General features: G+C 37.6%; 1 protein-coding gene across 1 annotated transcript in view; it reads left to right on the top strand.

Moving 5' to 3' along the window:
- Nucleotides 1–26,654: 26,654 nt before the first annotated feature.
- The window catches only part of LOC107566005 (nuclear receptor subfamily 6 group A member 1-A-like), a 6,685-nt gene continuing 5,440 nt past the window's right edge, over nt 26,655–27,899 (top strand). Inside the window, exon 1 of the mRNA XM_016251353.1 lies at nt 26,655–26,709. Within this exon, the coding sequence (XP_016106839.1) occupies nt 26,655–26,709 (55 nt within the window). The remainder of the gene's footprint in view (nt 26,710–27,899) is intronic.

Below are 27,899 nucleotides of genomic sequence, written 5' to 3'. Positions count from 1 at the left end.
TGCCATTGCCATTGCGGCTACTATTAGATGGATAGCCTAATTGTCCTAATTCAGATGGGCTACCTGTTTTTCTTTTTTTTATGGTATATCAAAAAGTGTATATTTTTTAAATGTGATTGTTGGTAAATTTGACCAGTTTTTACCATACTTTCAGAACAAAAATTAAAATAGGAAAAATATGCAATATGAAAATAATTGAAGACAAAATGTGTTTTACTGAGAAAAAAAACAAGATTTGGTTTTTAAAAAGCCTTTTTCCAAAAGGTACATCTGGAAAAAGTGGGGTCATCTTATAATCAGGGTCGTCTTATATTCGGGCCAATACGGTACATTAAAGTTTTTAAATATACTTTTATATTGCAATAATTTCACAGTCAATCTTCAAATTAATGTAGAAGCAACATAAAGACAATACATTTTTAATGCTTGTTTAATGACATCTTTTTTTATGACTGAAGGCGAATATCAGTGATACCACTACTACTGATGTCTCTAGGAAATTGTTATTTTTTAATATTTAACCATTGACTATAGCCATTCAACATTACAGTATAATTGAGAGCTGTCAATCTTAACATTCATTAGACTTAAAATGACTTAAAGGTGGGGTAAGTGATTTCTGTTAGCCAATGTTAACATTTGAAATCACCAAAACAAACACGCCCCTAACCCAAAAGTGTCTCGCCCCTATTTTGATAGCTCCGCCCCACACATACGTATGCAACCCAGGCAACGATTAGTTCTGTGAAACAGCAAAACCAATGTTACACCGTGTCTACACCGGACGCGAGTGGCGCGGCGCCACAAAATACTATAGAACTCATTATAATCAGTGATGCTGTCTACACCATAGATATATATACATATATACATATATATACATATCTATGGTCTACACTGGATGCGGAGCGGCATGACACGACAAATCCCCGACAGAAAACTGCTGCTGCGTTCTATTCATGACGTATTGACATAAATTTCTAATGATTTTCAACGGTTGCTTTGACGCGTCCAGTGTACTAGACAGACTTTAGCTGTTGCGGCGCAGACTCTGTGTTACTCACCTATCGAGAAGAAACAAAGCAACCTCGGCGTCCAATCGCAGGCCTTCCACTCCTTAAGTTCTCTCCAGCGCTGGAAAGCTGATCCGATATTTACACGGGTCCTACTTCTTGCCTCATTGCCTTAAACCTTCTTTTGTTTTTTATCCGCCATCTCTATCTTTCTGTCGCTCGGCTCGCTAATGTCTGTCCTGTGCACTGAAAGCTCTCTCCTCCACATCATGAGTAGACACGCCCCTTACTGCTGATTGGATACAAGTTTGTTTTGCTTGTCGGCCCAAATCAGTTTTCTACAGCGTTTTTAAAAAATTGCTTACCCCACCTTTAAAATAACTTCTAATTTAAGTGAACTTAAAACAATCTTCACATAAATCCATTATAATAAATGTCATATTTAAAGTACCTGTTCCCTTCAGCAAGTAGACAATATACAGAAATTGAATAAAGTTATCAAACACTAAATTCAATATAGGATGCATCCTTAAAGCTATGCAAAAGTTATTGATTTCCTCTTTTTCCTCTTGTTCTTTGATTAACAGGCATCACAGCAGCTGGGTTATTAGGTTATTTGGCTGCTAATACTTTAAGAGCTGCCGCTGCTGAACGTGACACGGATCTGACACGCATGCTCGCAGTTTCATTCATGCTTTAATATGAAATGATACAGGCTACAGCGCGCACTGCCGTATTTGTGCGTGCAAGTGAAGAGCAGGCGCTACGAGCACAGTATAATGGCTGACAGAACAGGAGAATTAATTTTTACTGACATATGGCCTGACAACATCTCATCTGACCGCAGTTGAATGATGTTCTACTGAAGCTCCTCATCTCCTGTACCGTTTCCGCACTCGGTTGGCAATTGCCTTTCGCTGAGGTGAAGTGGAGTGCGCATCTGAAAAGTCTCCCATTTGATGTGGCCGTAAAGATGTTCCGTGTCTAAATAAATGCAATTCTTGTCAAGAAAAAAGAGACAGAAGCAGCGGCTGTGAGTGGGGTGGCCAAAACTAGCTCCGCCCCTGCGTTAACTGTGTTAAATATTTTTAACGCCGTTAAACTGGAAAAATGTTGTGCAGATACAAAGAGAATACAATATTCACTATATTTTTAATCTTACCGGCTTTACTTTTCAGCAAACATTTTCATAATTAGAAATTACAATGTAAAATTGTGGGCAACCCTTTTTAAAGTAATAATCTAATAAAAGTGCGTATTGAAATTCTGCTGCTGTTGGGGGATTGAAAAAAAAAGAAAAGCTGGGCTTGTGGCTGTCTATAAAAGTGTTATTCTTACCCTTCTCCATAAATAAATTGTATATTATGTTAAAATGTACTGGTTATGGCTGGTTACAAGCATAATTGCTGACATTACAAACAAACAAACAAACAATAAATAAATAAATGCAAGTGTATTTTGCATTATGCACTAATCGATCTAATACTAATAAAAAAAGTTTATAAAAAATATAATAAACATTACATCACTAGTAAGTTGTGCAGATACAAAGAGAATACAATATTCACTATATTTTTAATCTTACCGGCTTTACTTTTCAGCAAACATTTTCATAATTAGAACAATGTAAAATTGTGGGCAACCCTTTTTAAAGTAATAATCTAATAAAAGTGCATATTGAAATTCTGCTGCTGTTGGGGGATTGAAAAAAAAAGAAAAGCTGGGCTTGTATTTAGCATGTGCATCTATCATCCAGTCACCTCTGTGCTAGAGTTTGTGACTAATAAAATCACAAACAAGCCTTTGGCCAAATGACAAGGTTCATTTTTCAGCTTGTGTGCTGAGTTAAGTAGCCTCTAATATGTGAGTGTATACAGAGAGGGGAAGGGACCACTGACAAATGTCTAGCCATAACAGTCGGGAGAAGGAAAAGCAGACGGCACAGTGTCATTTTGAGAGGTGATATCTCACTGCCGATGCTGGATGAAGGGTCTTATTGACACTTGAGCAGGTGGCCTGACCCCAGTAACATTTGTAACAGAGTTGCAATATATCTCTCGGAAAATAACGTCGATACGTGTGCCAAGCCTGTTCGGTCATCATCAGCTCGGCCAATTATGTTGTGAGTGTGGTCCTGCACCTTTCATATCCCTGAGCGGTCACATATGAACAAAGGTTCAATTGTCGGGCGATTACGTACCTCGCATTCCTGTGTGGTGAAGGTGCCGTGGATGAAAATGGCTGCAAGTGATGAAATGCCAGAAATTCACCACGAAAAGAAAGAAAAAAATGCATTCTGCAATAAAACAATGTGAACCTTGTTTTGCATACAATTAAGACAGAACAATTAATTATTTTTTATCTTTTTGAATGTCATTATGGAGTCTTCAATAACAGTGACAATTTAAAAAATAATAATAATAATAATAATTAGTTGTCACTGCTTTTCTACAAGAAAGACATATCTTATCTTTGTATTTAAAATAATATTTATTTACCAAGAAGGTCAAAATATCTGGAAAGATATATTAATTTGCATTCCCATTCATCTCAATGACAGCTGCTTGGCTGGCGCAGGACCCCTAGAAGGGATACAGTCTGCTTGCTGCCATCTTTGCTTAGTTTCATGTACTTTTGCTTTTCAGCAATCACCTGCCACACAAATGCCATGTGACTACTCACTTTGGAGCACCAGAAAAAATTATGTCATGATGATGTTGATAGGATGGTGATACCACAAGAACACGCACGGTCATGAAAGGACCGTACATTTAACTTGGACTTGGTGTTTCAGGGACAACGCAGCGAGTTGCTCCTGTTATATTTTCCTGTTCAATGTACTGTAAATTATTTATTTTATTGCATACGAGAGTAGATTGTTTATTTTGAATGCTAGGATACAATCTTTCTTCTAGACTTTATGTTTGTGGGAAAATGTTAAATGTTGTATTTGAATTTGTCCCTGCCTGTGGGATAATGGTTCTGGCTGCCAGTATACATGTACTTTGTTTAATGGAGTCAGTCTGTGTTTAGTTACTGAGGGCTACAGGTATTTTGTTGATTATTCTTTTTGAGTGATAATTTTGTTTTAAGTTTGTATTCTCCATTTTTGCAAATTTTGGATGTTTTCGGCTGAGAATGTTTTTCCTTTTTTTTTTTTTTTTTTTTTCATTAATGTTACATTTTCGAGTCATCAATTATTAATGTTTTTCAAGTTTTTAATAAATATTCATTTATATAAAACTATGTATTGCATTCACACACTACCTAATTTGGTCATACATTCCCAATTACAAATGATTGTTAAAACATGATTGAAACTTTTAATGTGACATTATTACACACATACTACTTACACTACTACAAAATGGCATAGACTAGTGCACAAGTATGCAAATTTAAACAGATATGTACAGACTAACCACTGAATCAGGGTCATTAGAGTTGAAATGTGTAATTTCTGCAGTACTAGTGGAACCAAACCGCATTACAAAAATAACACTGAAGAAAATGTGAGCGGTGCTTGCCAAACTCACCGCCACGATGCTAGGGTGTTGTGGGTGGTTGGCAAGACATTGCTTTGCAGCTGCTAAGGTGTTCTGAGTGTTTTTTTGAGAATTGCTATGTGTTTTATACTTAGCACTATGCAATAGTCAAAATTTCTAATCCTAAACTGTCAGCATCCTACCTCCTGTAGCTTGTCTCCATGCCTCTAGAGGTCCCCTGGTTTCTCCTCTGCCTTAGTTCTTCCTCGTGTGGATTACATTTTTCAGATATTTTTCAAACTATCTGCTTTTGGTGTTTTGTGGTGTTGACTCCCCTGCGAGTGCTGGGAACAATTATACAGTTCAAGCAGACAAGTTAAAAGCGCTATATAAATAAAGGTGACTTGACTTGACTATTTTCACAGAATATCGATTATCAAAATGTTATCTAGTTATCATTCTTAGTGCAAGGACTTTACTGAGAACAATTCCAACAAAATTTAACCATATGCAATGTGATTAAACAGCCCAGTTTTTGTGTTAACCGGACAGAACTGTGACAAGCGACAAGCAACAGGATATTGTTTTGGTTGCTTCATTTCCAAATTCTGCAGAATTTCACTGGCTATGTTGTGAGTGTGTACTATATTGGAAACACTCTGACTGCTGCACTTTCAGTAGTAATACTATGAGTTCCTTTAGCCGACTGTCACCTCAAATATGAACTGAGCAGTGCCTGTTTTTCATTTTCTCCCTGTCTTTTTTACCTTCAGACAACGCTCACCCAAAGCACAGAGCACCTATTGTTTTGTGTGCTGTAATGAGCTCTTTTTACTCAGTGGACTATGTGAATATGCAGTTTTATATTTAGAAGCACACCCCCACCACATCACTTTTCAAAGATGCTTGTGGCTAACCCTGAATCCCCTATTGAGCCTTAAAGAAACATAAAGAGGTGAGATGCAGAGGCCTCAGCGCTGGAGAATGAAATTTCACGCATGCAGCGGGAGATAGTCACAAAATGTTGACTGGCCTTACAAAAACAGGAGGAATCATCTCAAAATCACAACAGAGAGTAGGATATGCTCTATTATCCAGCTGAGTACAGAAAAACAGAGAGATGTTTGGTTGGTTTTGACCAATATATTCTGGAAAGTGAATGTGGGAGTCAATTTTCATGATGCACACTACATTTTAGACTAAAAGTTTTTTTTTTCCTCTGCTGTTTTAATGTTAGCCCGCAGCATACATTTAATTCTGTTTTGTAGTGTATTAAGGATCATAATCAGTCTAAAGCTCATTCAAACAACAAATTATATAACAAACCAAATTTTTTGGGGAAAAAAATAATGATGCTAAATAGTACATTAAATTTAGCATTCCCCCCCCCCCCCCTTGAGCTTAAACAAAAAAGCATGGTGCAAATAAGTTAATATCATGTGCTTTATTTGCAGGGAGTGCATGAAATGGCAAAATTTATACACTAAATGCAATGTAACGATTAATATTCATTTTGGATTCATATTTATTATAATTATGGAGTTTAATCGGTAATCTTTAATTTTCAGACCTTTGATAAATGGCTCCAAATTGCATAGATGCATAGAAATATGAATGCTAAAATGTAATTTGCATACACAAATGATTTAGAGTAAAGCTGCACAGTTTTTAAGCTTTTTAGAGCTTTTATCCATTTAATCCATGCAATTATAAACGCAAAAAATTGTACTAACGTCATTCATTCATTCAGGTTTATTCTTCACCAATATAAATAATTACATATGAAATTATGTAAATTCATGTGTCAGGGTTAGATATATTAGGTTGCTTCATGAGGGCCACCATGCTAGGGGTCATATGACGTTGCTAAAAAAGAACATTATTTTGTGTATTTGGTGTAATGAAATGTGTTTAAGGTTCAAAAAACACATTATTTTCAACATACTGTACATTATTGTTTCTCCTCGATGCCCCGCCTTTCTGAAAAGCGAGGTGTGCTCTGATTGGTCAGCTATCCAGTGCGTTGTGATTGGCCGAATAACTCAAGCGTGTGACGGAAATGTTACGTCCCTTACCATACTGTGATGCCGTGTCCCGGCGCGACGAGACAAAAACCAATAAGACCCATTATAAACTAGGCATTTGTAGCATCCAGTGGGGACATAGTTATTGATTATAATGACTTATACTTTCTTTTTTACGTGTTGCGTTGCATCGTGCCGCGTAAACATATAACCATGTCTGCATTTGTGATCGGAGAAACAACAAACAACAAGGGCTAATCTACACTGCTCAAAACTCGCTTTGAATCATCAGTGGCAAATCCTTTAAATATGAAAATGTACACACTGGCTGTGAGTCAGCATTATTTATCAGAACACCGGCATTGTAGTCTACTCTCCCAGGATCAGGAAACAGTCCTCCGTAAAATGTGTTGCTCACATCTGAATATTTGGGTTGAACTGTTCCGGAACAGTGCTGTAAATACAACTTAACCACTGATTTCTAGTTGTGTCCTCTTTTGGAAGGCCAAACAAAGTAGTTTCGTTTTCACAATGAAACACAGCACCTTCACGACATGGCAACGGCAACAATACTACAGCAAGAATCAAAGTTACGCCTTCTTTCTTTGTGTGAACATTTGGGCAGTGTTATGCAAATCTTCCCACACAGTGACATAGACATGTGGGGGCGTGTTTAAACAAGGTGTTTTAGGAGCAGTCTTAACTTTTATAAAGAATATCTCTTTGGGTTTGAGACTTTAGTCTTTGCAACTTTAGGGCTCTTATCTATTCATGAACAGCTTGTAACACTCCAAAGAGAAAGGAAAACTTGAAATCGCATCATATGACCCCTTTAATAGCATTTGCTTGATTTCAGTAACCCAGTGGTGGATCCTGGAATGAGCGACACAGTCAGTTGCTCTGAGGCGGCACAGATCCCCCACCCCAGCATACAAGTGAATACTCACTTTTCATACACAGCTGTGGTAGTTTCACAACATTACACTGTGCATCATTCCATCCATCCTGCCCTCTTCAGCTGTTATCTGTCTGACCACAAAAACAAGATAAGCGTGAAGATAAACAAGTTAAGCTGCTAATGAAATCTTCTAGAAGCTAGGACAGGTGAAATTAGTCAAATCACAAAATAAAATGAGTTCCATCTACTAAATGTAGACATATCCACTGATAATAAAGTAGCAATTTTACTTGTATTGTCCAATACTCCAAGATAAGATCCAAGATAAGAGACATTTTCACTGCTGTAACAACGAGCAGTGTGATTTTTTTTAGCTTCATTTATTTGTATTATTTTATTGTGCAGTTGTAGTCTACATCTTATTTGAAATTAATAATTACCGTATGCTGTTTTGTGCATGTTTGTTTTGTGGTAGGGTGCAAAATAACTCTTTTAGTGGATTTCTGGCAGTAAAAAAAAAGTTTCCTCCAATTATAAGAGAGTAAAGAAATTCAATACACTTGAAAGAAGAAAAAAATATAAATTAAAATCTGAGTGGATTAAATTAACTTTAGACTGAATGCTAATGCAGGCATAATTGATCTGCCAGTATTATTTTAGACTTTCTTCCATTAAAAAACGACTTCTAAGGTTTACTGGTGGTCTGATGTGGAACAAAGCCACACTTTGTTTCCACATCAATGAGAAATATTGTTTCGTCAGTAAAGGTAATTCGCTGCACACCTCGATAAGTATGTGCTAAAGAAAAGATTACAAAAACATTATAGTTTTATTGACATGCACAACGTGTATCTCAATCTCACTTTCAAAACAAGAGCAAATGTTTCTTACTTCAATCCTAATGTATTTAGTGTAGTTAATATCTGTCCCTCTCTGAAGTCCATTGAGAGTAAACACTATATTTCCCATGAGTGCTTGAACTGAAGATCAGCGCTCTGCTAGTGTGGCTCAACCTGTGCTGTGTCCTCTGGAGGAATGTGTCCGTTAATGATACATCCTTAGCTTTAATCAACACAGCACCAGCACTGAACAACAACACCAGCAGAGAAACATTAAATGTTACATAATACATTAAAGTTGTATTAAACCTTTATTGAGAGTTCACCCAAAAAATGAAAGCCATTTACTCAACCTCATGTTGCACCAAACCGCATTACTACTTATTTCAAATCTTTAGAAGCCATATGGTAAGTCATTATTCATCCACAACAGCTCTCAAATATCATAACTTGTTCGCATTCAGACGTGGTGCCTCAAAGCGCTATATTCACGTTAGTATGGATGGTAGCAGTATTGTGTCTTTTCACAGAAATAATAATAGGTTTGCTAGATGGTGTGCCTGATTCGTGACCCTTTTAAGATCATTGAGTTATGTACTGCCGTAACAACCATCCCACTATTGTTTAATTTAATGATTGTACAGCTCTATTCAAACCGTAATCCCAGAGTGTGCATAGAAAGCAGCGCGGCACATGATGAATTTGAGCGTTATGTATCACTAGAGCCCATTTAGGCCTACACATTACCGGAAAAGACAAGAATTAAAGGATTGCTGTTCTCAGTACAAGCTAATGACTGGATTGGACAGCTATAAATATTATATGAGTGATTATTTGGGAAGAAGAGCGCTGACAGTTATTGTGACAAAGCTTTACTGTAAATTCATATTTACATGACAAGCAGTGCAGGATTTGAATATTTAGGCTTGAAATCCCTCAATTTGCAGCCAGTCATTTTGTTATCCTGTCCCACAGCTTTCAAATAATTTAGAGGACTTTGAGTGGCTACACAAAGACAGCTTCCTGCTTTAAACCTTTAACACGCCATTTGAAATTCAAAAGAGAAGGAATGAATTAGGCCTTTCCTCCCATCTCTGGGCAGGACAACAGCTGGTGTAGTCACAGAGCTGATCGCAAAGTGTCTGTCTCGCAGAAGAGGATGCAGGATCTAACATCTTCCAGGACACGGGACATCCGTGTCTCAAGTACGTTGAGGATGTAGATGGTGGTTTATGATATATCTCTCATCTGACTGTCTGATAGCGCCACTAAACTTCCTGTCTTTGCAAATGAGATTTTAATCTGTGGTTCCCCAGGGATGTGCTGAAGTACTTCCGCTCATGCTGTGGCTCCCAGCAGCACTCTTGTCTGTCACAGACAGATTGCACCGCTTGAAACAATTCTACACCTCAGAAACACAGGGGTTCTATGCCTGCTCTCCAGCAATATGGGCTTCTGCGCAAGAAGCAACCGACAGAATGTCTAATACACAAACACATGGAGGTACAAACAACATTCATTTTATGTTACTTACAGTGTCCTGGAATGCCTGTTTGGACAAAGTGACGCTCTCTGTGAACTTTTAGAAGGTCTAGATCAGGGCTATCCAGCCCTGCTCCTGGAGAGCTACCATCCTGCATAGTTCAACTCCAGCCCCAATCAAACACACCTGAACCAGCTAATCAAGGTGTTCAAGATTACTTGAAAATTACAGACAGGTATGTTGGAGCAGGACTGCCACTGAAGTCTGCAGGACGGAAGCTCTCCAGGAGCAGAACTGGAGACCCCTGGTCTGGACATAATCTGCAGATTTTGGGCTCTAAAATGTCTGTGCCCATAAGCAAGCAGATCACATTCAATCAGAGGTCCTGTGCAATAAACGTAGCCTTAGACATCTCCTTGACTTCTATCTTGGAGTCACTGTAGGACCTGCAGACTTGTAAACACAACTCCCACAGCTTTTGAGAAAACTCTATAGCTATATTTGTCTGAAATATCCATTGAATGGGCATAAACAATCTGTCATTGTAGGCTGAGACGAATGCCCCATCCCAGAACTGATGCTGGGTACTTCTTCTTGGGCATCTAACCAGAAGGTTAAACCTGTACAACAGCCAGTCTTCACAGCACCATCTGGCCTCCTGCTGTCAGAGGACAAAGTGTGAGAAGTTGCACTGTGGCATAAGCAACATAATCAGCGTGAGACCTTTTCCTTGACATAAACTGATTACCAGTTCCCCATTCCAATAGCCACAGGACAATCAAACATCTCTTTCAACTTATCATCAAATGACTTGTAAGCATATGTTCCTTTGGACCGCAAGAGGGTCTGCTCTGGAAAGGTAAGTTTTCTGTGTTCAAGAGTATAGGACAAAATTATTCTTCGTGCAGAGGTCATACTCTCCCATTTGGAAAGAAAGTTAAACAGCACAAGCTGGGCTGCAGTACAACATAAATAGAATAGTGCATTAAAAATCCTTTATCTGGTTAAGGGAAACTTCATGCATCTCAGATAGAACAATTGGAGTATATCGCTTTATCAGCACAACCGAACTAACTGTTGATTTAAGGTAACTGGATGGACTTTAAAAGAAGAGCTTTGAACATAAACATCAAAATGTTAAGGGGGGGCATCTAGGTTCTTTCATAGATTAAGTACGAATGTATGAAAGAACCTAGAGTTATACATTAAGAGTTATATCATACTGCATCATCAACGTCAGACCGTGTAAAAAAAACAAAAACATAAAAGATACAGAGCTCCAAAATGAACAAGCAATAAGCAACCAATAAGCAAATCCTAGCTCCTGTACAAAACAGCTTGTTTCTTTGTTGACTGTTCAGAATCAGTATAAAATACAATATATCTATTCATAGTCTTTTATGAACCTCGGTTCTCAATATTTTGTGCTTCCTTTGGCTATCCTATCCTAATCCCACTATCTCCCAATGAGCTGGAGAATTAGTCCTGGGCTAAGCAGTGTTTTTTTTTTGCCCCCAATCTTGAATAATCCCTAACCGAGCTACTCAAATTGAAAATCCTTTTGATGTCTAGTCAAACAAATATTCCTACTGGGTATAGCGATCTATCTACAACATGCAATGAAGTTGATGCCCCCTGTGTGCCTCAACATAGACCCTGGGACTGTGTGATCGATTATCTCCATGGTGTGACTTCCCCAGAGAATGGATCTAGCCAGTGTCTATCCCTGAGTCACTAACTGTGGAGGATTACATTAAGAAGACATTAGAATAAGGCCTGCTCTTTATTGATCACCAAAGTTTTAACAAAGCAGCTGTAAAAACTGCTATCTTCCTCTATTACATCTTGTTGTCTTGGAGTAAATAAAAAGAGGGAAAATATTGACTGATATGGTTTTTTTTTTTAGTGCTTACAACCAGCGGCCATTATGAATACGCAGTGATGCTGTATGGACTGATGAATGTTCCCACTTCTGGATAATGATTCATGGTTGAGTCATTACCTTTGCAAAGCAATGCTTACTTTACTAAGAGATTAGATAATTTAATCATTTATCAAAACTAGGGATGCACCGATACCACTTTTTCCAGTACTCGCCCGATACCGATACTTTTATTTTTGGTACTTGCTGATACCGAGTACCGATACCAATATTTGTATTGCATTTGTACATTTTTTAAATATTGGGTACAAAAACCAAAAGAGTATGTATAATGTTAGTTGGTTAACTTAATTTATCAAATAGATACAGTCAAACCAAAATTTTTTCAGACACCTTCAACATTTCTCACATTATCACAGTTTATTCGCTATGGTTTAGAAAATGGTAATACAATATGACAAGAACTCAAAGTTAAACTTCAGCTTGATAATGTTAGATAACTTTGAGAGAAATGTATGTAATAGATTACAATCAACCAAAAATTAGACAGCTGCTAGTATGACAGTATTTACGTGCTGCGATTTATATTCCAAAGCCACTCATATAATGCAGAAACACTCAAGCAAGCAAAACACGCGCAATGCGTGCAGGTATTTGTACTGGTGCAGAATAGTACAGCCGAGCGCATTTCACACAGTCTGCTAGATTCACTTTCACCAGAAAGTCGTGTATGCCTAAGGTTGAAAATAAATGATATTTATAGTGAATGCCCCTATAAATGGTCTTATTTTTACGATTTAGTTTTAATCCAAATGATGCTTGTGCTAAGTGAGTGAACATCAAAGATCACACAACAGAAGTGCGTGCGCTCTCTCTCTCTCTCTCTCTCTCTCTACCGTTAAGTAACTTGTGCATTGTTTTACTTACTTGTTTTTGATGTATCCGACCGAACTACAAACTTTCAGTGATGTCTGTGAGAAAGATATATTCACTCGACAAGCTTGCGCGTCTGCGCCGCCGAACGCTCAATCCACTCAGCGTGCTTTGTTTATCAGCTTGCGCACATCAGCTATACAGGCGTTAACACTGAATGTTTAACATTATATTCATTACATACTGTACATATACTTCGTAGTAGACATCCTTAACTCCATTCTGCTGTCAGTTGTTCTGTTGTCGGTGTTTCTTTGTCTGAATATGGCGCTTATCACATGCTGTGTGGTATCGGCGTTTGGTATCGTGGCATTTTAATGAGTACAAGTATGAGTACAGGAGCTCAGTATCGGGCCCGATACCGATGTGCATCCCTAATTAAAACCATGACACATATTTTATAAATATATAGTGAAGTGAAGTGACATGTGGCCAAGTATGGTGATCCATACTCGGAATTAGTGCTCTGCATTTATCCCATCCTAAGTGCACACACACAGCAGTGAACACACACCCGGAGCAGTGGGCAGCCATTTATGCTGCGGCGCCCGGGGAGCAGTTGGGGGTTCGGTGCCTTGCTCAAGGGCACCTCAGTCGTGGTATTGAAGGTGGGAGAGAGCGCTGTACATTCACTCCCCCCACCCACAATCCCTCGAGTATGAGACTCGAACTCACAACCTTTGGGTTACGAGTCCGACTCTCTAACCTAATTAGGCCACGACTTCCCCCATATAATATCAGAATCAGAATCAGAATGAATCAGAATCAGAATGAGCTTTATTGCCAGGTATGTTTACACATACGAGGAATTTGTTTTGTGTATATTTGTGTATATTTTATGTAAATGTCTTTTACTAGAAAGGATGGTTAATTTGCAGTGTCTCACTGTGCTCAATATTTTCTCCCTCATCTATCTCTACTCAGAGATTTTTTCCCCTTCTCTCCAACTGTCACCTCTGGCTCGCTCACCAAGGGAACTTGTGGGTCACCATTTTCTTTAAAGCTGTTTTCAAACAATACGTATTGTGGTAAGCAGAGCCGATCCTCCCTATATGCAAAGTATGCAAGCTGCATAGGGCCCCCGAAACACCAGGGGGCCCCCTTGCTCTCAAAGATTATTAATTTTTATTTCGTTTTTGAATTTGGCCAGCGGTCATGAAAACCGCTTATGTCGCCCTTTCTACGTAAAAATCTGTCAAGACAAAAAAAAAAAGAGTTGAAAGCGTACCGAGCCGCGGAAGAGACACAGTTTCTGAAGCGGACAAAGGTGTTTCATTCATTCATAACTCATCATTCATAACCCCCCCCCCCTGCCCCCGGCCAACACAGTTTTGCATAGGGCCCCCAGAAGTCTAGAATCGGCTCTGGTGTTAAGTGCTATACAAATAAAACTGATTTGACTCGACTACATCTAAGTGACATTTGGGTATAATACGCCTTTCTGAAAAGGAAAATATTGTATATATTTAATATATCATTAAAATAATTCCCACCTACAGAAATTCGAATGGTTGAGGGGTGGGGAGGGGCGAGGTGGTGGTTAGAACGCTTGGTTGCAGTGCATCAGACAAGACAACGAAGAAGAAGTGCTGCTGTAGCCTCAAGTTTTCGCAAGTTATTACACATGCACCTGAATAATTATGTATGTAAATATGTATGTTACAATTATGAAAACGTTTTTATAATAAACTGCTGACAGTACAATACTGGACAATGATGTAATCAGCGGCTGTTGACGTCCTATCTAAAACGTGATTTAGCCCCCAAAAAAACAAAACAACAATAACGTTACCACTCTAATATGTCTTGCAATATCCGTGCGTGCAAAGGTTCTGCGCAATCCTCTTCTTCAATATTCTCTGGGTCTGAATTCGGCTCAAATTGATATGGCAATATTGACGCCATCCTTAACTAAACTTGCTGCTTTGGAAAGGGGTGGGGCAGTATTGAAACACCGTCTAAGCTGTTTGCCAATCACAACGCACTGGGATAGCTAACCAATCACATCACATTTCGTTTTTCGGAAGGCGGGCATTCATCAAACCCGTAACTAATCGAGCCGTTTGTGCCAGACTGGGGAGAAAGTTATTGTAATAATGTAAATTATCACCAAGCATGAGAGCATGTTCTAGTACACCCCCAAAACAAATTCAAGACATTGTAAAAGAGCATAATAGGACCCCTTTAATAATCAAACTAGCATTCAAAATGCATCAGACAGTCACTAAACAGTCTTCTAAAATGAGTGAAGGCAGGCTGATCGTGACTTGCATGAAGGTGGCCAAGTTAATCAAGATTACATTAAGAGGACATTAGAATAAGTCCTGCATTGCATTAGTCACTTTAAAATACAGTTAAATTCTTATTCATTATTCCTTTTTTTTTTATGTGTGAGACTGTGGTAATGTGATGTTCGACACCTGTGCAAACCAAATTTCCTAAGGGATGAAATAAACTGAACTGAACTGATTGGGTAAAATTTACACCAAACCTTTATAGTGCCTACACCCTGTTTCAGTTTCCGAACGATAGAGGTGAGGGAATCCATCAGCCGTGTCTTGTACAGATTGACACAGACACAAAATCCTAGAGTACATCCACTCACCCAGAGGCTGAACACATGGCAAGCCTATTGGATTTTTCTTCTCCATGTTTTGCTTCACTTTAAGATTCAGACCAGGTTTCAGAATAAGTTGACTGTTTGTTTTAAACAGGACAGTATAGATCATTTTTTAACAAACTACTGTGTCACACCTGGCTCGTTTGGAGCACTTGTTTCAGAACCTGGCACATTTCCTCTCTTATTTTGGTTGTTTAGGCATATATGAACATGAAAATTGATCTGCACCAAAATAATCAGTCATAGATCACCTGAATGAGGTTGTCTTGGCCCAACTAAAAAAAACTCTGGAGCCGTTTGGTTGTGGTGAGAAAGCAATCTGACCCAACGGATCAACTAACCAAGCTATATCATAACACATATAGTGGAACATTTGTTGTGTAAAAATCAGCAGTGTCTGATTCTGTGGGTGAGCAAATTGGTATCACAGTTGAAAACCAAAGAGCACCTCTTCATCTTAAAACATTCATTCATTCTAATTGCTCTTTCCCGAAACAGGTGCAATGCAAGAATGCTGTCTCAATGAAACCTTGATTCTCGCTCAGAGAGGGAATGACGGCTACGTTTGTTTGTGTGTGTGTGTGTGTGTGTCAACAGCTACAGATCAAGCCCACAGAGCTTACTTGTCAATCCATCATGATGGATGGTGTTATGAGTGCAATCCTAGAACATAAACAGTTGCTCTCTCCAATGAGAGGACAGCTTTACTCACATGTGACTTACATAAACATGGGAACACCCTGAAATGTTGCCTTGTGAAAGCGAACAAAACCTTAAAGAAAGTGCAACATTGTAACAATCTAATCCCAGTCTGAAAATACCCTTAGAGACTGTTTAGTGTTTTACATATTGTGTTCTGTGGTGTTACAGCACACATATGAGCTGTAATACTAGATTTGTGTTGATATCACTGATTCAGCTCAAACAGATCAATCTCCACCTATACAATTCAGCTGCATCAATTTAAATGCACTCCGATTTCAAGGTATCTGTACTGAAGATCCTGTTCAGTAGCAGTTCTTGCTGCCTTCTACACTGCGCTGACCTTCTCACATAGTCATCAATTTTTAACACACATGGATCAGTCACAAGAATATCATCATTCTGGCATTCATGGACAGAATTGACAAAATACATATGTTGCTGAGTCCTAGGAATCAGTTCATACCGTTGATGGAGTATCAGTAAAATCCGCTTCCTTATTAGCTTTTCCGTCATTCTTACAACCATCCTAGGCTATGAACACATGGTCAGAAGAATATCCTGATGTTCCAGCTGTTGATGATGTGTCACAGCAAAGCGGTCTGGCAGGACGCCCATATCAGACATGCCATCTGCCACCAAAGCCCAAGCAGACGTTCAATGTCATCCTGTGACCAAGACAGGAGATCGCAGACAGCTAGGCCTAGGCAGTGCATTCTGGCCAGTATACCCATAATGCTCTAACTCAAACGCAAATGATCCCAACCTATTGCGTTTGTTTATAAAGCTATTATTTGTAACTAACTTATATCTTCATAGTATGAACCATCTATCTATCTATCTATCTATCTATCTATCTATCTATCTATCTATCTATCATACATTCTATAGTTTTGGTCAGTCCTGTGTGTCCCTGAAGGCACAATCAGATTATACTAGAATGATACTCTTTACATTCTCAATGGAGAAACAGTGCTGTTAAGTCTACATATGATGAATGTTTAGTGCTCACGTCCACTATTCAGTAAGTTTCAGAAACATAAAGTATTATTGCTCCATCTTTTGCTCTCAAGCAGCTGAAAACATGTATGTTGAAAAAACAATGATATTGGAGTATCAGCAGGATAGGACATCATTCCAAGGTACAAGCCTGTCCAGTGTATCTGGTTCATATACCTTTGACAATCTTAAATATACTATTCTTGGGAGTGGCTTGTCAGAAAGATAAGATAGAAACGACAGAAAACTCAGAGTACATATCAACACATAAAACTGTGGCTAAGTGTGTACTACCTGGAAACTGACCATCTCTTTAACAGTAATGCTTCTTTGCTTTTTGTTTGTGACATAGAACATATTGCTGTCTGCAAGGAATTGATATTGGTGCTTGCACTCATTTAGCCAGATCCATTCAATAAATATTGCAAGATAATGATATTAAAAATAGTATCATGTTCAAAATGCATTGGTGAAAATTCCTTGAAAACATTATTGTATTACTGCAGTGTCATTTAATGCAAACATGAATCACTGCAAATCTATAATTGGCTTCCCATCAGTTTTACCAAAACATCTTTTTCCCCTAGAAACTTCAAAACAGGATTATTTTTGTGTTCTGTAATTTATACACGGCATTTGATTTGTATCACATATGGTAAATAGTCCACAGAAAACATCGCCACAAACCTAATCCTATGAAAATTTATTTCCACAGGGAGGAATGTATTTTGTGAAAGCCAGTGCCATTTGGACAGATGGGATTCATTTCACGGTTCACACTCTCAATGTGATTAAAAAGTTAAATGCTGTTGAGAATAGAGAAAAAGGCATCACGCACACATTCTGCCAACAAAGTATGTAAGGACATGGCAGCTCAGAGCATATGTGGCAGCTGCCAATCCAATTGACACGATGCTCTCTCTCTGGAGTGTTTACTGACAGCCCGACTAAATCTGGACTAAGTCACATTTTAAAATAAGAGCATAGTCAAAGTGGTTTATCAAAATTACTGGAAACGTTTTATTAATCCAGGGATATTCTTTTAACATTTTTGACATCCTTCATGGAATATTTTTAGATTTTAATAGATGTAACTTTGGGGGAAATTCCATTATATTACATATATTTTGAACGATGAATCAGGGATCTTTAGTAATACTCTTACTGTACATGATAAAAGTATATGACACCTACTCCTTTGACTTCAAAACATCTTTCAATTAAAGTTTCAAGGACAATCAGAATGCCTTATGGTTCATACATATATTTGTATGCAAACTATGTAGTAACGAGCAATAAAAACCTGGCCTGCTGTCCTTTGTCACCTCCTATTGCAAGGCATTTGTTGTCAGGCACTTGAGTGTACAACCCCATATTACCAATGGAAACTGGAAAAAAAAAACCTCTCTTTATTTCCCAGCCCTCATCGCTGCTTAATATGTCTGCTGATACCTGGAGGAGTCTGTGAAGCAGTACGCAGACCATTATTCACTCCTGTATGTAGCTCTGTGTTGATTCTGTGAATCGCACAATTTCCTCCAGGCAGCACACAATGTTTGTCAGTGAAAAATGAACTCAGTCCATTGAACAAGGCCGCTTTCACAGGGAACATAAATGCTCACCATACAGTATGTATCCATAGGGCCAATGGTGCTGATAAAATATAGCTGAGAGAATTATATCCGTCTTGTTTCACAAGGACTGTTCGTGGCCTCCACTACTCCATATTGTTATTCCTGGTTGAGGAGGATGTGCTGTCATTTTCCTGTCACCTTTAAAGTAGGGATTGAAGTGCTATAAGATTTATGAAATTAAATTCCCATTTTTACACTGGACATTCCATCAGGCTCAGTTGAAGGCTGGGCAAACAGGACCTCCCAAAGACCTTCACCCTGTCAATAACAAGTCCCATAATCACTTATCTTTGAGGAGCGCACATACATGATTCTAGGCTCCTTATTAAATGGTCAATAACAAAGACATATTAAATGATTCACAACATTTTAAACTAAGAACCTGAACATTTAATGGAAAATTGAAAATGTTATTGCATTTGTTTATACTGTGAAGCCTGTCTTTAAATCTTTGACTCATTCTTCATGGAATACATATAATACATAATGCAGTTTACGCATACACACTGTTCATTTTAAGAATAGGAGCAAATGTAATGTAAGGATTTTAATGGAATTAAATTGGGGTGGGGCAGTATATTATACTACACATATTATATTTTGAATGATGAATGTTTGGATAAAAACTTTATCAATTGATATAAATAATTATATAAGTTCTTTTTCACCTTGTTGAATCAATGCCACAAAGAATTAAACCGTTTTCTGAAGGCAAAAGAGGATCCAACCTGCTACTAGTAAGTTGTTTCTAATAAAGTGGCTGGTGAGTGTATACTTTTAAAGTGCTAATATGTACCTGTAATTTGCAAATAAGGTACAGATATACATTTTCCCCTTTATATTTCTCAGGGTACCTCCCCAATGACAGCGTTGTACCTTTTTTTTCTAAAGGAGAGTACATATATAGATCTCAAGTATTGCCACATGAATATCAATAACGTCAGACACGACTGCAATGGCAATCCAAATGTCAAGTGTAGCATTCGAAGGCCTCATCACGATGGGTCAGGATAAGTGCTTGCCAGTACCTCTCCATCTTTAAACGGATGTGACTGTGGCCAGTGTTCTACAATCCTGCTGCATCACAGGGAACAGTGAGTTCTGAATTTGGTTGCCATGGAAATGTTGTTGACTGTTATTCTTCCAGTTGGTACATCCAGAACCTCAAACAGTCTCTGTTTTCTTTTTCTTTTTTCGTTTCTCTGAGTGTTGGTATTTTCTCTTGCTCCAAAATTGCTCCATTAAGGATCCATCCTGCACATAACACGATAGCAGCCCATAATGCAGACAGACAAGTCATTAGACTGGACGACAAATTAAAAAAATCTGATTAAAATCAAATTACAAAAAGTAATTTTAATAAAGCTTGCTGTACTTTTTTTCTTTTAAATAAATAAACAGATGTCTTAGTTATGTCTGTAAGCTCAAAGCAGGGTTTCTCTCACTAGATTTCAGAATGTTTTGAGCAGGAATGGGAAATAATTTGTGAGCTGCAGTATGAAGACAACTGGATGGGTGAAAGAGAGGCTTCGCACTCATACTTGTTGACATCTCTACAGCCTCCATTGCTGTCTTCATCTGCCTCTACTGTGCTCATTGCCACAGGCTTCTGAAAAGGCTATATTTTCTTTGGAAGATGTAGAGAGGACAGATCCATCTTGGGCCACCATTAAATCTATAGGGTACAACGGGGCTGAAGGCACCCCGGGGTAAAAGGCGCATTTGATATTATTTTCATCTAAACCACTAGATGGCACAAAAACGTGGTGTAGCACTTTCCAAAACATTCGCTTTTCAAGATGCATGTGTATATTTGTCTGATCCTTGACGCGATCCTGTTGATTCTGTGCTTACTTGATCTAATATTTTATGGTTTTTTTTTTTTTTAAATGTTGTAGATTTAAGTAGCAAATGAGAATCGCTAAAATTAATGCAAAGGTCTTCTTTATGATTTTCAGTTTTGTTTAAGATAATTAAAGCAACAGTTTTTAAGTAACGAACGAATATGTAAAAGTATGGCATTTGGGGTAAAAAGCGCCCCTGCTGTTGGGGCTAAAGGCGCTTTTCCATTTCTTGACGTGACAAGGTTAGATTCAGATGGTAAATATCATATATTATGTTGGGTGTCCATATTAGAGATAATCACCATGTTTAGAATGAAACCATCATATTTAAAATCATTGTCACAATTCTCGGGAGGCAAGGAGCGAGGAACGAGGAAACACAGAGATAACTTCAATTCACAGTCTTTAATGATCACACGGGGAACGTAGGAGACACTGGGACACAAGGAATGACGTTTGAGGACCGACAAACACTAACTGAAAGGACTGGGGCTTTTAAACACTGGGTGATTGGGAAAACACAGGTGCAAGGAACAGTGTTGGGGGTAACTCATTACAAGTAATGCGAGTTACGTAATCAGATTACTTTTTTCAAGTAACTAGTAAAGTAACGCATATAATAAAGTAATTATAAAGTAATGCCAGTTACTTTGTTTTCCCATTTATTGACTCACAGCTCTCCTGTCCCCATATTGGGAGAAATCAGGAGTACAGAGGCGTTGTGTGCGCTGTGTGAACATGATGCTACTGTAGTTCTAGACTAAATGTAAATGTGCATTAATTCATCCCACTCACAAAAAACAGATTTAGTATTCATCAAAATGAATTAAAACAGTGAAATGCAAACTCAGAATATGACGCAAACCTGCAATAATTAAATATGTTAAATAACACAAATGTATCTAATCCCATTTTATTAACCAATATCTTTGCTGCTGACCTTTGGTGATCCAGTTCAACCATATTAATAAGCTAAAATGACTTTAGAGAAACTAACAATTGTGCTTTGATTTTTTTTATTGCTGAAGAGTGTTTCTTCTCCTGCGTTCTACTGTACAGACGTGAATTTACTTTTGCTTCAGCCTGAGGTTTATTCATTACACTTTTTGGTGTGAAAGGGCTTTTATATTTGCTATAAATAGAACTTCTTATATTAAAAACATTCAAGTCCTGCTTATATTTAAAAAGTAACGCGAAAGTAACGCAAAAGTAATATACCGCATTACTTTCCATAAAAAGTAACTAATAACGTAATTAGTTACTTTTTTTTAGGGAGTAATGCAATATTGTAATCCATTATTTTTAAAAGTAACTTTCCCTAATGACTAATTAAAGGGAACACGTCACACCTGGGGAGGGAAAACACAACACAAAGAGTCCAGGGGCGTGACAACCATGATATTAATCCTATCATATAATAAAATATCATTTGTTGTTACTACTGTACATTTATATTCAATTATTATTGTACCTCCTTCAATACTTTCCGAATCTTTACTTATTAAAACGATTTTGCTTCTGTATTTTAAAATATATTTTTTATATTAACATATTTTAATGACAGTATATTTAGTAAAAAAAAAAAACAATAAAACAATTATTTTATTGTTTCAAAATAAGCAGAAAATAGTACAAACTTTGCTAAAGTCTTGTAATCCATTATTTTTAAAAGTAACTTTCCCTAATGACTAATTAAAGGGAACACGTCACACCTGGGGAGGGAAAACACAACACAAAGAGTCCAGGGGCGTGACAACCATGATATTAATCCTATCATATAATAAAATATCATTTGTTGTTACTACTGTACATTTATATTCAATTATTATTGTACCTCCTTCAATACTTTCCGAATCTTTACTTATTAAAACGATTTTGCTTCTGTATTTTAAAATATATTTTTTATATTAACATATTTTAATGACAGTATATTTAGTAAAAAAAAAAACAATAAAACAATTATTTTATTGTTTCAAAATAAGCAGAAAATAGTACAAACTTTGCTAAAGTGATTATTTTGAACACGTATTAACTTAGACATTATTTAAAAAAAACAAAAACATTATTTTAGCTGAAGTATTTGTATCAATACTGTGTGCCTCTTACCCCATGCTGGTCTCGCCACCTCATACATTTATAAGAATTTCAAACAAAATAAAAAACTTGAATTATTTATTTTCACACAAAATCTGTTGCTCCATTAATGTTCAATACAACGTATATATTTTTTTCTGCAATTATACATTTAGGCACAGTGAATGGCACATTTTTTCTTAAGGTGGGCCTTTAGCCCCGTTGTACCCTACCACAAAACATGCCACAGTCTTTCAGTATAAAAAGGAGAAAGTAGAGCAAGGCATGTAACCTTAGGTTGCTCAAGGGATGATTGTCCCTGTAAATGTATTATCACTGTGGATAAAGCTTCTGCTAAATGCCCACAAACTTCCTCCAATTAACTAAATATGTGGAAAATGTAAGAGACTGTCCATACATTCAGGATTTTGGACAATAAAACAATCACCCTGTAGCAACCTGGAGTTAAGTGGCTTACCCAGGAGAGGTATAATGGTGGGTTGCACAATAACTCTTTAGTTTATGGCTTACTCTGACCAATGTTGAGCCTTTTCAGTCCAGAGGCTTAACTACTAGACTACCACCAATGATTTATTATTATTTATCCAAGGAGGTAATTTAATTGCCATATCTTGATATATAATATGTTTAGTCAACACACATACTGTACCAACAAACTGAGACCAAAAAAATTATCTTTCATGCATAGTTGCAGCAAGTCAGTTGGTATATTTTGGACCAGTAATTATGTTGTGTCCAATAATGGGAATGACGCTACTAACTTCAAAAGATTTCACAATATTGTATGAAAAAATAAATAAAGTATATATATATATAAAGTATAATGAGTATAATATAATATATATTTGTGTCAGTCAGCATTTTAGATACGTCTCCTTTAAATTTCATCAAAAGCATGATATTTAGCATAAAAGAATATCACACACACACACAAAAACATATTGGATACAATGGCTGCCTAATCACATGTATACACAACTATGGTGATTTCAGTTATCAAAGTATTTGAAGCATGTGATGGTTTACAGCAGACACTGAGTGTTTAGCGAAACAGTGGCAGGCAAAGGCCAGACCAGAGATCTTAGTGTAAATGTCAGCATGCCTTCCAGCACCTCCCAAGACTAACTGGAAATGGCGTTTAGACCCTGTTGACCATATGGCTTGTGTAATTAATGGCACAGATTATATTTTGGCTTGCAACCAAAGTTGTTCCAGTCACTTATGTAATGACCCAATCCAGAGCAAACAAGAATTGCCTCCAGCATTCCAGCAGTTGATATTTCTCTCTTAACTCAAGTGCACTCTAAATGTTCAGTCTTTTCCCCCGTAACTAAATCCAAAAATGCTTACTTGCACTAGCTATGCGTCTTCTGAACATGACATTACAGTGAATCATTTGATTCTTTTACTTCCAGGATTGCAGAACAATCTCTGAGGTATTACTGTGTGTTAGTAATGTGAAAAATGTTATATAGTTATTATTTTAGAAAAAAAAGAAAAAATCTCAAGGCCACTCATACATTTTTATAACTTTTAACAATGAATCATGTTAATGTTATATTTTTTTTTAAATATAAATGTTTAAATAGATGAAAAGGCTAAGCTTAACTTTTTTTTACTAACTCGCAAGCGATTTGAATAAAATGAGCAAAATATTTGATTCAGTCACCTGTAATTGACTCATTGTTACTCTATTACCATTTAGAGCGATAGTTGTACACCACATTTTACACAGTTCGTTAATCTTCAAGGTAATCTTCCTTTTGACACAGCAATGTGCAGGCTTGCATCTCTCTCTCTCTCTCTCTCTCTCTCTCTCTCTCTCTCTCTATATATATATATATGTGTGTGTGTGTGTGTCTGTGTGTGTGTGTGCAAATGTCGTATTGATAAATAAAATATTGCACAAAGTTGATTCTGCAATTTAGATTTCCATTTTTCCATCTTCTAGTGGAGCCACAATCCATGAGAGTGCTTCCAAGGCAAGGCCATTTTCTTGGAATATCGTGAAATAGGATTAGTGGTGCTCTATTGTGTCTTAAGACTCCTTCCTCCCATTTCTTGAGGATGAGCGAAACCTGTGGTTGCCAAGCTCTCAGGGGACCTCAGATGTGTCAGATGGCCGGACAGATTTATATCAGATGGCAGCCCAGAGAAAAAAAAAAAAGATTCGCCTTTGAAAACCCTCCTGTACACTTTGCTCAATGACAGTCATTTGCCCGAGACACCCCGAGGGGGTTACTATGGGAGTCAATGGCTACCAGCAACTGTTTGGTTACCAACATGCTTTCAAATATCTTATTTTGTGTTCAGCCGAAGAAAGAAACTCATTCAAGTTTGGAACAACCTAGGGGTGTGTAAATAATGACAATTTTATTTGTGGGTGAACTAACCCATTAAGTAGAATTTTGTGTAAATTGTGGGGGGAAATTTCTTTAAAACTTTAATAACTTTAAATTAAATGTTCCCTCCTGGTGGAATGACTTGCCCAACTCAATCTGATTAGCTGAGTCCTTAGCCATCTTCAAGAATCAGCTAAAATTTGACCCTCTAACTCTAGCACTCTCTATTCTAATTCTATTCTTAAAAAAGAAAAAATGAAAAAACACTTGTCCCTCTTAGACTTGCACTCTATTCATTTGCTGCTTGTTTTCTTAAAAAGAAAAAAAAAAAACTAACACTTGCTTTCTAATCTTTTTGTATTCTATCTGTTTTCTTTTCAGTTATTATACAATTAACAAAAGCAAAAAGGCCTCTAACACTAGCTTGCTATATTCTGTTTTCTTTCTTTTTATTTATTATATTATTTAAAAAACCCTTGCTATGCGTACTGCGTTAAGCTAACTGAGACTTGTTATAGCACTTGTATATCATGGCTCTTTTGTTGATTTTGATTTCTTCCATTGTCCTCATTTGTAAGTCGCTTTAGATAAAAGCGTCTGCTAAATGATTAAATGTAAATGTAAATAATAATAATAATAATAATATCCACTGCTGTACTAAACAGTGTTTTTACCTGAAAATCACATTGAGAATCACAACTTTTCTGACGGCTTTTGAATTTAAAATAATGAATAAAGAATAATTAAATGTGACATAAATGCATGTTGTCTTGAGACTGAACTGCATAAACACAAGAGCAGTTCTGAACAGAAGAAAATCAATTAAATGGTCTTTGATTGACAGTCATGGCCAAAAGTTATGGCAGTGACATAAATCGCTACAGCTACAGAATCGTGTCAGCACCAGTGCAGAGCTTGCTCAGGAATGGCAGCAGGCTGGTGCGAGAGCATCTGCACGCACAGTGAGGCCAAGACTTTTGGACAATGGCCTCGTATCAAGAAGGGCAGCAAAGAAACCACTTCTCTCCAAGAAAAATGTCAAGGACAGACTGAAATTCTGCAGGAAGTACAAGGATTGGACAGCAGAAGACTGGTGCAAAGTTATTTTCTCTGATGAAGCTCCCTTCCGACTGTTTGGGACATCTGGAAAATCGATTGTTCAGAGAAGAAAAGGTGAACGCTACCATGAGTCCTGTGTTTTACCAACAGTGAAGCATCCTGAGATCATCTATGTGTGGGGTTGCTTTTCAACCAATATATATCATAATTCTGCCCAAAACACTGCCATGAATAAAGAATGGTATCAAAACGTCCTGCAAGAGCGACTTCTTCCAACGATCAAATTTGGTGATGATCCGTGCATTTTCCAGCATGATGGAGCACCATGTCACAAAGCAAGAGTGATAAAGAAGTGTCTCGAAGATCATAACATTGAAATTTTGGATCCGTGGCAAGGCAACTCCCCGGATCTCAATCCCATAGAGAACCTGTGGTCAGTCCTCAAAAGGCAAGTGGACAAGCAGAAGCCCACAAACTGTGATCAACTCCAAGAACTAATGAGGCAAGAATGCCAAATCAGTCAGGATTTGGCCCAGAGGCTAATATCCAGCATGCCAGAGTGAATAGCAGAGGTTATGAAGAACAAGGGTCAACACTGCAAATATTGACTCTGATTTCTTTGCTTTTAAAACTTTTAATATGCTTATTATTGTTTTCCATACCATTGAAACGTGAAAAAATAATCTACAAATACTGAAGCAGCAAACTTTGCAAAACACAAAATTTCTGTCACTGCCAAAACTTTTGGCCATGACTGTATACTGTTTGGAGAGAGTTTTTTTGTTAGATTTATATTCATCTTAATGGCAGCTGTATGGCTCTCACAGGGCTCTTTGGAGCTACAAAATGCCTTGTTTGGTAATGTGACCACAGAACTTTTTGAGCCAGTTACCTGAACTGTAAATGTCATGTGACTGCTCTCACTTGAGATGCAGAAGTGATAAAGAAGTGGCTCGAAGATCATTACATTGAAATTTTGGATCCGTGGCAAGGCAACTCCCCGGATCTCAATCCCATAGAGAACCTGTGGTCAGTCCTCAAAAGACAAGTGGACAAGCAATAGCCCACAAACTGTGATCAACTCCAAGAACTAATGAGGCAAGAATGCCAAATCAGTCAGGATTTGGCCCAGAGGCTAATATCCAGCATGCCAGAGTGAATAGCAGAGGTTATGAAGAACAAGGGTCAACACTGCAAATATTGACTCTGATTTCTTTGCTTTTAAAACTTTTAATATGCTTATTATTGTTTTCCATACCATTGAAACGTGAAAAAATAATCTACAAATACTGAAGCAGCAAACTTTGCAAAACACAAAATTTCTGTCACTGCCAAAACTTTTGGCCATGACTGTATACTGTTTGGAGATAGTTTTTTTGTTAGCTTTTATATTCATCTTAATGGCAGCTGTATGGCTCACACAGGGCTCTTTGGAGCTACAAAATGCCTTGTTTGGTAATGTGACCACAGACCTTTTTGAGCCAGCTACCTGAACTGTAAATGTCATGTGACTGCTCTCACTTGAGATGCAGAAAAATGTTGTCCTGGCAACACTAATTGGCTGATGGCACAAAATAACACATACACAGTCCCAAACACTTCACTGGTGACTTGAGCTGTCAGGTGATCAGCAGCAGACTGAGAAAAAAAAGTGCATGTCATGGTTTTAAGAGCCTTCAAAAATGAATCAGGTAGTAAAACATCTACTATACTGAAATGTAAGAGGTATACAATTCACAGGTAATCAAAGCAGAAATGATGGTGTAGTTTAGACGACTGCATGCAGTCAGGGAGTCTCTGCCTTCACAGTCACCAGCCCCAAGACACACCAGATCGCAATCACCAGAATACTGATCACCCACACCTGCAGAGACTCATTAAGCACACTATATCCCTGCACTGCTCTCACTGCTTCACTGTCCGGTCTACTGTTCACCAGCTTGAACTCCGCCTGACTCCTACCTTTATCTGATCTGTTGTTTACTTACCCCTAGAAGCTCCATCGATCCTTATCTCCAACGATCCTGTTCTCATCCTCTCCGGATACC

The sequence above is a fragment of the Sinocyclocheilus grahami genome, unplaced genomic scaffold (genome assembly GCF_001515645.1).
Source record: "Sinocyclocheilus grahami isolate Dianchi unplaced genomic scaffold, SAMN03320097.WGS_v1.1 scaffold1040.1, whole genome shotgun sequence".
Lineage (NCBI taxonomy): Eukaryota > Metazoa > Chordata > Actinopteri > Cypriniformes > Cyprinidae > Sinocyclocheilus > Sinocyclocheilus grahami.
Note: the sequence above shows the minus strand (reverse complement) of the source record. Positions and strands in the feature narration are given on the sequence as shown.